Source organism: Tyto alba, unplaced genomic scaffold (assembly GCF_018691265.1).
Source record: "Tyto alba isolate M040663 unplaced genomic scaffold, T.alba_DEE_v4.0 Super-Scaffold_40, whole genome shotgun sequence".
Classification (NCBI taxonomy): Eukaryota; Metazoa; Chordata; class Aves; order Strigiformes; family Tytonidae; genus Tyto; species Tyto alba.
This window is the reverse complement of record NW_024881316.1, coordinates 31128678-31142334: the sequence shown is the minus strand read 5'-3', so window position 1 is coordinate 31142334 and position 13657 is coordinate 31128678. Positions and strand designations below refer to the sequence as shown.

Sequence of the window (13657 nt, the reverse complement as noted above, 5' to 3'; positions counted from 1 at the left end):
TGCAGATGCTTATAGTTTGTCTTTTCATTGTAATGGTCAGTGTGTTATTTTTTTGCTGACTAGGATTTTTGTGTACAGGCCGTTCAGGTAAGTAGTTCTAATTCCTACTTCATTCTTCTTTACTCAGTCTTTGGTGGGATACACTCTTTAAATCTGATGGGCATAGTTACTGTATGTTCACTGGTAGGAAGGGGATTGTGATGCTGCGGACCAGTCCTAAATCCACTGGATCAATAAAAAGATTCACTTTAAGGAAACTTTGGATCAAATCAAGCACGTAAAATAATCTGGGTTAACTGAGAGTTGAAAATCTGCTTTTTGCATTTTCTGTGTATGAGTTGTAACCTTTAGGAAACATTACCAGTCTAATGATGAGCTTCTGCACAGGCAGAAGAAAGGAAGTATAAATACATTAATTTTTGTAAATTTCGCTCTTAATATTGCTGCCTGCTCTAGAAAGCAACAACTCATCAGACCTGCTTCAAGCAAAACCAAAGTTTGTTTTTACACTCTGGTAGAGAATAATGCATGTAATTGCAAGCATTTGTTATCACCATCCACTTGGGTGTGTAAGGGTTCACATATTTTGCATGTGAATTTTAGAGGGTAGAGTTTTTAGTAAAGAGTTAATGGAAATGCCAAAATAGTAATTTTTTTATCCTCCATTTTTGTCTGCTTTCAACTTTTTCATTGTGAAATATGAGGCTTGTTTTCATCTCTGTACTTTTTTATGAATGTAACATGTATGTAGGAAGTTCTGGAGATCTACTGTGGGCTGAGGCTTTCTAAGTTTGTGACTAGTTTACATGGTGATCTTCAGCAAAATCATCCTTTACGAAGTGAAGATAATGATAGTGAAACTCATGTAAAATATTTTGAAACCAACAGGCTTTAGCCTATATTTTTATGTTCTTTGCAGCCATGAATATCCATGTTCTACATGTCTGCACTGAGCAGTTGTTCTGTTGCTTCTGTTAATGTATTTTAATATGCAAAGCTGTCTGCAGTGAAATAGGCAGATTACCTCCTGAACTATCTTTTTAAATGAAGAATAGTCAGATGGGATGAGTAGTAAAGTATAAAAAAGATCCCCCAGTCACTCAACTGTGTTTGCTAGATGTTTCATTTAAACTTTTAAATAAAGTTGAGGTTACTTTTCTAATTGCATTTTTAAGGTTGCTCTTGCATCTTTATTTTATTAATAAAGATGTAGTTTTGACATTTTGGCTCCACATAAAGGACTTGGAAACCATTTTTTTAATATTAAATGAGGAAGCTATCCCATGTATAGAAATGGTTAATTTCAAATGTACAAGATGTCTCTAGAAGCAATAGGTGATACAAGTGCCTGGAAAATCAAGGTGTGTCAAATTAAATACCTACAAAGTTGCTCACATCAACAGTACATGCTTTCTATAACATAACTACAGCATTTTAAATATGATGTACCTTTTGGTTCCTCATCTTTGGCTGAATATTGCAATTTCTTCTGTTCTGGGTTGAAGATAAATAGCATTAATGGAAGCAAGAAAGAGATTACATGGGGTGTTTTATATGGTGGGAATGTATTAATATAAATAACATCACAAGTAAATAGTGTTCTGGCAGATGTTGTATAGTTGGTTATCTGAAGTTCTGAACTTCTGTTGATTGTAGACCATGTAGGTTGCCTCTTTAAAACACAAGTGATTGTTTCTAGAATAGGAATTTTTGAAACCAAGAATATGCAAAGCAATACAACAAATATAATGCATCTTTTCCTTTGGCTATTGGATGGATGTAAAATACATCATGAGTGACTTGTATAGTAATGATGTAGAGCCCTTGCCCATTTCCAGAGGCTACAAGAGTATCAATACTACATTTGCTTGTTGAATATATGCTTTTCAGCTAGTAAGCTGTTCTCTATGAAACCTGGGAAAGCACATATGCTTTTGTAACATTTGCTTAGTACTGTAGGAGTTCTGTTTTGGTTCTCCCCCCCACCTTGTTATGAGTTGACCTGGAAGGATGTTTGCAAGTTGCTCACCAGACTTGAACTGTTGCCAGATGAATGTCTGTTTAGTTTTGAGCACACTAATGAAGCAGGGCATAATAGCTGTTGGGAATACTTCTTGTTAGTCAACCACTGGTGCCAAATATTTAGGCTTTAGTACCTCTTTCCCTCCTGGAGACCTCTCTGAAAAGTCTGTTGCACCATTTTGTGGGTACTATCTCTTCTGTAAAATACAGGTTTTTATTGGATGGTTTGGTGGGGTGTCCACGTGTTTTTTGTTTGTTTGTTTGTTTGTTTTTTTTTAATTGGGTATGTTCTAAACTTTTAAGAAAGTGTTATTCTCATGGGGTCCATTTTTATCCTGTTTTGGAGGACATCTGATTTGCTATTAAACAGCACACAGAACTTGAAAAAGAAAATGTCTTTTTGGGTGTATCTTGAAATACACTAGGAAGAGCAGGTGTCTGTACAACTAGTACCTTCAGACTGAGTGACCAAATCTCTCTCAAAAGAAGGTTGAAGTATCAAATGGAAGAAAGGAAAAATGCTCTTTCTTCATGGACTACCTATTTTTCATGTTCTGAATAAAATAACTTGTAAAAACACTCCTTGCATTAAATATAAAAATGAAGAGTATGTACCAGTTGTGTCTTCTAAGTATTTTTTTTTTGTTGTTGTCTCTACTTTCAAAAATTTCCATATTTTAAAAACGGTGTCTTTTAATACTATTCTACACAATTAAGACTACTGAGATCTTTAGGACTCCTGTAACTTTTTAATATATTTCGGAGTAAACTTTTTCATTTTTATTGTATTTCTTGTCTGGAGACAAAAGCAAGTAATATGTCAGTTTAACCCTTAATTGTTCAACCATGTAGAGCTCTGCAGGAGCCTACCCACCTATTCGTTCTTGTAATTTTCTGTAGTAACTGCTTATTTTTATTTTCTTAGTTGTGAGCCTTAAAAGAATACAGGTTCACTGAGTAATGAATAGACAACAACACAAAAGTTGTTGATTCCAAAGGAATTATTCTTTGAGGTTTCTCCTGTAGGTGTTTGTCTATGTATGTGCTGACATTTTGGGACTTCATATGTTCCCAACTTGGAGACCAGAACATGCTTGGATAAGCATAATTGGGACTGCTGGATGAGGATCTGTTTCTTGTCACAGTCGACTGACCTTCAGTTCCTCTTAACTGTTGATTCAGATCAGAGCAACTAGTTTGCTGTCTCTTTCCTACTTTTTAACTGCTATTGTTGTTGTTTCTCTCATCAATCATAAAAATGTAAAAGCAGCCTTCCTGTGTCGCATCAAAGGTCTACCTAGCCTGTATCTGATTCTTCCCTTTAGGATTTTCTTTTGCCATCGGCCATATTCTTAAGTTTATCTCTTCTCACTGACTGTGGTTTTGTGTATTTCAAAACATGCTAGCTGTGCATGCAATGCCTTTGTGAAATGTAACTATGAGAAATATGCCAACTGCATTTGTTTTTTTTTTTTTGTGATGAATAAGGAAAAGCTTCATTGCTTTCTGTCTGGGAAACCCAAAGCCTCAGTTGAAAGTAGGTAGTCTAAAAAGAGAATTAAGCTATCCACAGAGGGAAGGTATAGGCATGTGGCCAGAGGAGAGCTATAGTGTATTCTTTTCAAGTCTCCAGTCTGGATAATTTAATGCACAATTCAAATATGGGGAAAAAAATACCTACAAAATGCTGTACTCCTAGCTTAATTTCTAGCACCTTGATCCAGAGGTAGAAAATAGTGCACAAAACAAATGAAAATGGAACAGATGAGGTGCGTATTTGGGGTGCATATAGCTTTCATTCCCAAAACAAAACTGGTATGCCTGGATAAGAGCATATGGAGTGCTTTTTGATGCTTCAGTTTGGAAAAAACATTTAAAACATGGGATCATTCCACATCTATGGATGCAACCAATTAAGCCAGGCTTCTGCTTGGCTTCTCTTTCTTTAATGGCTTTGCACTCTGGTGTTGCGAGGACTTTCTCCCTGCAACCCTGAAATTGCCTTAATTCCAAAGCTCCTGAAGCTGTCTGTCAGTTCTCTTTTAGACATCTGCAGAGCACTGAGAATTGTCTTCCTCCAAAGGGAGTTGGCAACTCTTATATCCTTTCTTCGTTCTTTGGTCATCCAAAATCCTTATGTTAGTAACTGTGTTTATATTTGCTTGTATTAACTTGTCTGACAGTCATTTTAATTCTATTTTGCTATTTCTAACAATAAAAAAGCCCTACTAGGTTCTTGCAGTTTAGTGTGACCATCTTTACTCACCAATCATGATTCCTTTGCTTTAGTTATTGCTATATATTTATTTGTCTTATGGGTTTGAATTTTAAACTCAGTAGGTCTCTGGTATGCTGGTATGCAGCATGAGAAGACAATTTGCTACCTTAGGAGCACTAACAGCAAGGTACATGCTGCATCGACAGCTGTGTTTTCATTCTTCATGACTGCTATGCCCAGAACTTCATGACAAGGCTCAATTGATAATGGAGGGCTTGTTTTTTAAGAGAAGAAGCTTTTTCTGTATCCATACCAATGAGATTTATATAGTTAATAGCATTTTGAGCTTATACATCAGTCCTGAAAAGGAAGCCATCCTTAAATTAAATTTTGCAGAATGAGCTACCAGCTCCCTTAGCTCTCTTTGGGGTTTACCAGGCTTAAGATGTCTGCTGTGTTTTCACCAACAGAACTGATTACTAAGGTCAGTATGCTGTCTTCTCCTTTATGCTACATTTTTTGGCAATATGTTCTAAGATTATCCTTATCTTTGGTACAATCTTCAATAGATAACAGAAATTCACATTAGTACATATATTTTTTTTTTTTAGTGTTTTTCTTTAAGTCTTATGTTTCCATCTTTTTGACCATAGTTGTTAGCCACACTATCCTTTGATACAAACAAGATCTAACACAAGTACGTCTCACCATTTTGCATTTAAAGCTGAGAGGTGCAAAGGATTGGTCCTTCCGGTACAGAGTATCTCACCGAGATAATGAAGTTTTAATGAGATTTTAAGTGTAGGAACATCTTCAGCAATAGGAATGGACCAGAGGGAAAATTGTGGCTATCTGCTCTTTAGAAAGAGATTTTCTTCAAAATTCCATTTAAAGGAGGTGGTGGTTTCTACTTTTTTGTGACTGAAATGTGGTTCAGCGCCATTTGAATTGTAAATCATGTGGTTTCACAATAATACATATGAACTGTGTGATCTAACATAACACCTTTGTATACACATACGTGATTTCAGGAGAGTGAATTGTTAGCATTAATGTTTTGAAAAGTATTTGCCAAACAGTCATGATAAGGCAGGATTTCCAGGGTATTATCACACAGCTGCCAAGAGTGTTAATTTGGATGATATTTTGCTTGTGGTATTTATATCTCAGAGAAATCTAGAAATACTAGGATTATGCTATGGAATCAACCAAGAAACTCAATTAATTAAAATAGCTTAAATAGTTTCTGGTTTGGGAAATGCCAGTATTCAGAACTTGGTTGGATGTGTAAGAAGTTGGGCCAAATCTAGTGCAGCAGCACTTTTCAATACTTTTCAATACTATTTTGCTTTAATAATGTATGTTTTTTCTATACTATTTCTTCTTTTAATCCTCATCAGCAGATATACCCCCCTTAATTTATTTTGCGTGTTAGGACAACTATGAAACCTGTTATATTAAAATATGTATTTCCTGTTCTTAAAGATGACAGTTTCCTGTAGAAGCAGTTCAAAAGGCTGTTTTTCAAGCAAAAAAAAAAAAAAAAAAAAAAAATTGTGTTCCAGTATCAACATCCTTGAATTCTGTTTTCCTTAAGAGAGTGAAAAAGGAAGTAGTGTGTTGTCTAAGCTTACCAGAAACAAAACCTTCCAGTTCCTAATACTCTCCTGAAGTTAAAGGGAAAGGGTATCCATGGGGCTTATTCTGGAATCCAATGGCATGCTTTTCAGGATTTATTTTGGACACTGCTGTACATGTTGCGGTTCTATTGAATCCATATCTATTTCATAGTAATTTTTAGATTAAAGAGGATTTAATTTTGACTGTGATAAGGGATTAATGATTTTTGGTGACTCTGTAAAACATATTTTATTGAACATTGTGGTGACAAAACAGAATCACAAGCACAGCAAACTTAAGTGGTTGTTAGCATGAGAAGTAATTGGAAATAACAGTTCTCTACATGAAAACAATTATCCAAGGCTTAACAGGCTTCTCTCTCAAGTCTGTAACACAATTAACCTCAAAGTTATCTAGTAAAATGAAAGCTTTTCTCCTTTCATAGGAGAAGCTGGTAGGAGTCGTGCTATGTGAATAAGACTACAAAGAGAAAGCAGTCCAGTTTCAGCTCTGTGGCACACATCTTAAATTTATGCAGGATGTAGGTAGAGATTACACACTTCTTACTGTGAGTTCTTGATGACACAAGAGTTTGATGCCTTCTCAACTGATGAAATGAAGGAATATAAGGAGAGGAAAAGGTATTTTAGTCTGGCCGAAAAAGTCTTTAAAATGGTACAGGAAAATGAGAAACTAAAGGAACTTTTTAAGGGACAGGGAGATTGAGGACAAGGAAGAAAATAGTTTACTCGGCTTGCCAGGCATAACAAGTGATTACCAATTAGGGTTATCAAATATAGTCTAGTCAGACTGCTCTGTCAATTGATCAGTAGGCCAAGCACCTACACCCATGGTACACTAAACTAGATATAGCATAGCAACTACGTTTTTACACCCATAACCTGCAGCTTTTATGTAAAACCAGAAATCTCTGTTTTGACAACAACCTGAACTATACATATTAAAGTAGCATGGAAGAAGGCTTATTTCATATCCACCTCTGTACAGATACTCATTCTGTTTCTGAACTTCTCTAACTGGTAAGAAATTTAAGGTCCTCCCTGTTCCAAAACCTGCCGAAGATCTGCTGACTATCCCAGTATGCAGTCCACTTCAAATGGTTTCCTCTTCTGTGTTTGGTGTTAGACATCTAACCTAGGAAGGCAAATAACCTGGGCCTTGTCATCAGGAGTTGGTAACTATGAAATGGAAAGTTTCTGAGATAAGAATAATGCACACTAAAGTATGGTGGTATTCTTTTAATCATTGCTACATTATGAGTAGAGTATTAGAAAAAATACACTCGTCAGTGCTATGACATGTTAAGCTCTGAAATTAGCTACTCTAAATTAAGGAGAAATAAAATTGTAGCAACTGCTAAAAAAAGAAGGACAATTAAAATACCTGAATCAACAAAAACATCTTAAGGTAAATACAAGTCATTTTGTATGAGCTCCACTAGTATGTGCTGTGACCAAAATAATCTTTTTTCATTGACTCTGTTTATATTTAAAAGGTATTTGTTACATTGCTTAAGTAAGTGTCAGTCTCATAGCTGTTAAATCTCTAATTTCTTGCATTACCAGAATTATATTTAATATCTGGGGAGTTAGGAGAGTCTGGGCTGATTCTTTACTAAATAAAAATATGTAAATGCTGTATAAAATTTCATTGAGAATTAGTTTGTTGTGGGACTCAGAAACTGAACAATTCTAAGTATTCTAGACTCATATAAATTCAAAGTGGTATCCTCAGCCTATTCTTGGATTACCAAAAAAAAGCATGCACATAGCCAAAACGCAGACAAATCTGAGTTGTTTTCTTGGAAGTCTCTCAGCATGCGGTATGGTGGTCTGTCTTCGAGATTCCTGTTGTGAGTGGGAAAAACACACCACAAACAACCTTGCTCCTTCTGTTTTTATCATTATTTTGAACAGTCTTTCACATACACAAAATAAATTCCGTTCTTTGTTCCACTAGCATAATCCTTCTGGGCTCATTACCCATTATATAATTTAAAGGCTAATCTGTTTTCATTCATAGTGTTTGTAAAGGATGCTTGTGGACAGTTTCTTTTGGATCTTCTGTATTGTTCCTGAGATACATATAATTCTGAGAAGATTGGGGTTTCTTCCCATCCTGATTATCTTGTATAGTGATCACTTCCAGAAGGACTTTCTCAGATTCTTAGTAACTCTCTCAAGGCTATGCTCTTCTTATGCGCAAGTAGTCTATACATAATATTTTCATACATCTATGCTATTTAGAAAAAAAACAAAACAAAACACAACCCAAAACACAAACAAACAAACAAAAACACACTGAAAACTGAACTCATATGGCCTGAAGAACCACATGGAACAGCATGCTTTCTTTTTCTGGGAAGGCAAAAAAATTGCTTTCATAACCAAGAAGAAATTCGGTGTATATACAATAATAAAAGACAGTTAATTGCAGTTATAAATGGAAATGCCAAACAGAAGTTTGTCTGCAGGCTTCTTTCCTGAACATTTATTCCCTTACGTTTTCTGTAAATTAAATTAGATGAACAGTGTTATTTAAATGAAACACTGAAACAACTCTGAGCATATAGAAAATAGTATGATCTAGAATCTTATTTGTCCTTGTTTATCCAACCTTTGCTTAACTGAGACTCCTGGTTAACTGAAAGTCGGTCGTGTCCCCTGACAGCCATGTGCACCATGCATTACTCCCCTGCTTATCCAGAGAGACATCTGAAACCTTCAGAATAATGGAGTTGTGGGTAAGTGGGTGAGCACCGCGTGAAGCACATTGCTGTCTGGGGACATGACCAACTTCCACTTAACCAGGCATGTCAGTTAACAGGAAGTTAGAAAAACTCATTGCAGGGGATTAAGTGTCCATGAGTGTGTGTGTGTTTATTAGCTCTCTGCTGTTAGATGGTTTGTATCAAAGTACGTATTCAGGAGAACTGCAAAACAAGCCTGCTCTTTGCAATTAACCAGGGGCTGCATATTGTTTGTGCTGTGACCCTTTTTTTGTTAGTTGACTTTAAATGTAGCAGAAGTAAATGATAGAAGTCCTTGAAACTAAATATCTGAAGCTATTCTGCAGTATCAGGCTGCTTTTGGTTTATTCATTAAATTCAATTGAATTTTAATTGCAGTGTTAGGTTCACAGCTGGTTAGGCTGGCTAGGTGGAGCAGTGATATCCTGCAACTGATTCAAATGTGATACCATATACGCTTCACGATCGTAGAGACGCATGCTTTCAAAGAGCAGCGGTAAAGGGCAAAGACAGCCAATAACACCACTTCATTTCTGTAGTAGCAGCATCTGTTTTAAATGATTGAGTGGCATTCACAAGGCTCTTTGGCTTTGCTTTCTGTTGGGAGGATTGCAGCTGTAATACAAGGCAGTTTCTGGGAGGCAGGGGGATGCTTCTGAAAGGCTGACTGATTCCTGTCAGACAGAGGTGATCCTCTGTGGGTGAAGGAGCTCTAAGGTCATCCTCTGAAAACTCACCTACCCTGTAGCTACAGAATAATGTGCTGTGTTGTTGCTCTGAGACGAGGAATTGGCTCTGTGAGTGGAGGGAAGAAGGGCTGTTCTCAGCTAGTAGAGCACAATCAATGACTTTTGGGTAGCTTGGACTTCAGAGAATTGCCTGAATCTGTTCTTAAATATTTGCAATGCAAAAGAGAATATGCCTGTCTTGCATGATGTAGGTGACCAGGAGCTTGGGAGTTGCAGTGAGAGGCGAGGTATACAATAATACATGAGAATCTGATGTTGTTACAACTCTAGGAATGGGAGATAAAAATTAAAGTGTTCAGAGAGGTGCCTCCATCTCCCTTCTATTACTCTGGAGAGAATGAGTCCAGGATGGCAGCACAGGAGAGACACTGATGTTAAGGACTGCAACTTCTTCCCTCTATATGCATCTCTAATAAGATTACATATTTTAAGAATTCCATTAACACGGAAGGGATAGAGCGTGGTGAAAGAAGATGATAAAAATGTGTATTTAAGTGCATTTAGTTCATACCCTGTAATTTAACTTGTTTTGAAGATGGAGAAATGCTTAGTGTAGTTTCTGAGAGACTTGGAAATGAACTGAAGTTGAGAATAAAATGTACTTCGTCCCTGTAAACGGGATCTTGAACAATGACTTGACTCCACTGTGTTATCTAAAACATAGCTACATGCAGACATCTGGTATGAAATATTTCCTTAGAGCCTACTACTGCGTTCTTTAAATGGGAGGCTGCTTATCTAGATGTTAGTGACACTTAATACTGCCTTTTAAATCAAGTGTGTTCACAGATCCTTACTATTTTCTTTTTTTTTTTCTTTGTTTTTCTTTTTTTCCCACTTTTAGGATTAAAGAGCCCCTTCAGGACAGTGTAATAGCTACCTATGAAGAACATGAAGATAGTGTATATGCAGTTGAATGGTCCTCAGCAGACCCGTGGCTATTTGCCTCTTTAAGTTATGATGGCAGACTTGTTATTAACAGGGTTCCCAGAGCTCTTAAATATCACATACTGTTATAACTTGTTTGGATTATGGTGGAGTTGTTATCTTGATGTACACAGTTTGTAGGTATTGTTTAGGGTTTTTTTTTCCAGGATCTGTTTTTAAGTGTAAATGTTAAAATTTTGTTAAGCATATCTGTTCTAATGTAGACCCTTAATTTGTCTTTTGTATTTGCCTTGGAAAACTATGATGCATTTTCTGAAAGCTGTGTTAGAATTTTTTTTTTTTTTTAATTTTGAAGGACTAATCACTTTGATTTATAAATTTACTGGAGATATTGGGTATTTCCCATACTATTGGTTTATTACTTAAGCTTTATGCAAATATAGTGGATTGCAGAGATGTTACGCTGGTATAAAACTGGGACAATGTAGGATGCATGTAGCAGAAGTGATTGATTTGTTTACAAGAATAACATTTTATCTTCTTGATATAAGTAGCCTTCTGCTCTTAGCTAGAGCTACATTCTGCTAACTGTGGTCATTCTTCAGTGTTCGTAAATAGAGCTGGGAATGGTCTTAAAAGGCTTTCTTAATTTAGTCTAATATTTTAAATGCTTTTTTCCTCCCATTTTGCATATCCTAAGAAGAAATGTTAATTGTGAAGGTGAAACCTTCAAGATATATTTTTCGTTTAAGTCTTATGGTAGTATCAACAGAATACCATCCTGTAATTTGTAAACTAAATGCAATTTTGAGCTACATGTTGTTTTTGGAAATGATATTAGTCTTTACTGAAATCTCTTATATATTCATGTAATGTATTATCCCATGTTTATAGAACTTAGTTGTGCTGTAACATATTTTGAGGAACTCTGGAGCTATTCCATCGTTAACCTGAAGAATATCATATTTGTAAGTAGTCTCTTATCCTTTTGGCTGTGTGTCATTCTGCAGTACGCTGACATGATGTAGCAGGCTTTCAACTCAGCACAAAATATCCTTTGCTATATCCTACTCTTTGCAATACCTGACCTGGGCATTGGTGACTGTCTTGTTACAGATGCTGAGAACAGTCAGGAGCTGCCCTGCAGGACAATACACAGAAAACTTGAACTGTAGATGGAAGGGCGTGGTAAAACATGCCTGTATGTACTGACACCTCCCGTCCCCTTGCATAGCTTGCATTAAGATGAAAATTCAGCTGCTTGTTCTTTGTGTGCTCAGACTAGCCGCAGCAGTAATTACTCCCTCTTGCCTATTCATCACTTATTTCCCATTAACTTCAGAACCTGGGCATGTGTGGCAGTGTTGGTTGTCGTAGCATTGTGTAAGACCACTCTGAAGAAATGGCAATGAACATGGGATGGAAAGATCAATACCAGCCTCTTCCTGTGATTCCTCCCGTTGCTATGGCAACTGTCGGTGTTAGTGTTAAGGGACAGCCTGCTGCTCACCTCTGCTTGTCCTTACCCACTCTTGGATCGAAACATGTCCAAATGTGATTTGTTGTGTATACACAGCTGCTTCTGTGAGAACATGCTTTGAGAGCATGACCAACTGTTATAGGCCAGATCATCCAGGAAAGATGAAAGTTGAAGTCTAGTTCTGGCTCTCTTAAAGTTCTTGTTTGGAAGGATACATAGGAGTGAAGTAATCCAATTAAAACATCTGTACTATTGTTTGTATTTATGTTACGATGCTGCATGTCTGCTCCAGAATGAATGCTTCATTGGAAATTCTGATGGTCTGATTTTCTGTGTTAAGATTTTTAAACCTGTGCTATTTCAAATTGTCTCAATCTGTAATTAGGTATGAGCTATTCACCTGTATAGTGTAAGAAAAATTACATTTCCAAATCAGTAGTGCTTCAGATGTCTGAATATCAAAATCCGTGATTGGACTGCAGCTTTATATGCAGAGCTTTCAATCTTCAGACACAAAACCTTTTTGGGTCCTATCCTGTCCATCATCCATTCCCCCCACCAAAAAAACCCTGCAGTATATCTTTAGTATGCAGTAGAACTCTTTAAAACTTTCTTCACATTAGCAGTAAAGGTCTAATGAAACTTTATTGTCTGTTAATGTATATGGCTAGCAGTGTGAAGGTGATGGGAAATTATGTAACGGTATGTGGTATTTGATTTGATTTTTAACATGTAATAAATGCAGGACAGATTTCAGACTAATTTTTATGTGGCTGTATTTCCTTTAATATTGTAAGCTTACACAGGCTGGAAAGCTCTGTAAACAAATAATGTCAAGAAATGTTTTCTTTTAGTCTTGTTAAATGTGTATAGCACTCAGTAGGGAAGAAGAGAGGGAATGAACACTGGAAAAGAAGGGGAGTAGCAGGTCGAATTTGAATGAAACATGTTACATACAATCAAGAGAGCAGAAAGGGTCAAGTTTTAATCATTTTCAGCTGTTTGTAAAGCGGGATTGGACCGTACATGTACAGCACTAGCAGCAATATGGAAATGACCTTCAGAAAGGGAAGGCTTTTGACAAGCTTTCATCCCAGGCTGTTAGAGAAAGCAGGCTGCTGTAGGATAAGAGGAAGGGTTCAAAGATGGTTAAATAACTGATTAAAAGATAGGAAATAGGAAGCAGGAATAAATCATCACATTTCACAGCAAAAAGAAATTACCAATGAAATCTGCAACAATATGTGCCTAGGCCTGTGCTTCACAGGACACTCGTGACCTTTTTAGAAGAAGGGATGCATCTAAATCTGGCAAGGTTTTCAGGTACTGTTCAGAGTAGTAAAGATGACTGAGAAATTATGGAAGGGCTTTACCTCACGGCATGGCTGGATGGTAAAATGGTAGATGAAGTTCCGTGCAGGAAATGTGAAGTAACAGATTTGGGAGAAAACAGTCATTTTACATAACTACTAGGGAACACCAATACAAGGCTTTAATTTGAAGTAAATTATTAGGGTTTTCATCTTTAAAACTGTCAGCTTAGCAGAGGTTAAAATTTTGATTAAAATGTTGGGAGTTACTAGAAAGCAAATAGAGGAGAAAATAAGGCATTTTCAATCCATTAAATAATATGTATTTATAAATCTGTAGTGTATGTGCATCTTGAATACTGTGTGTAGTTCTAGCTTCTTCCATCTCAAATGCAATGTAGTTATAATGGGAAAGATTTTAGAGGATGGTGACAGGAATGATGAATAGCATGCAACACCTGTATGAGGATAACTAAATAGACTGAAAGGCAGATGGTTGAGAGGGAATGATAAAAGTCCATAAAATCACAAGTGGCAGAGGGAGAGGATGAATAGGGAGTGATTGTTCACTGTCTCTCTTGATACCAGAACTGGAGGTTA

The 13657-nt window shown here is 36.5% G+C and overlaps 1 protein-coding gene across 2 annotated transcripts in view; it reads left to right on the top strand.

Annotated features, from left to right (window-relative positions):
• EIPR1 (EARP complex and GARP complex interacting protein 1) overlaps positions 1 to 12509 on the top strand; it is an 80315-nt gene extending 67806 nt beyond the window's left edge. Inside the window, exon 9 of one of the 2 annotated variants that reach the window (XM_042803632.1) lies at positions 10224 to 12509. In XM_042803632.1, coding sequence (XP_042659566.1) covers positions 10224 to 10398 — 175 coding nt within the window. In that variant the 3' untranslated portion in view covers positions 10399 to 12509. Of the gene's footprint in view, positions 1 to 63; positions 650 to 10223 lie in introns of those variants that run through there. The other variant, XM_042803633.1, reaches the window with a different exon arrangement.
• The last annotated feature ends 1148 nt before the right edge of the window (positions 12510 to 13657 follow it).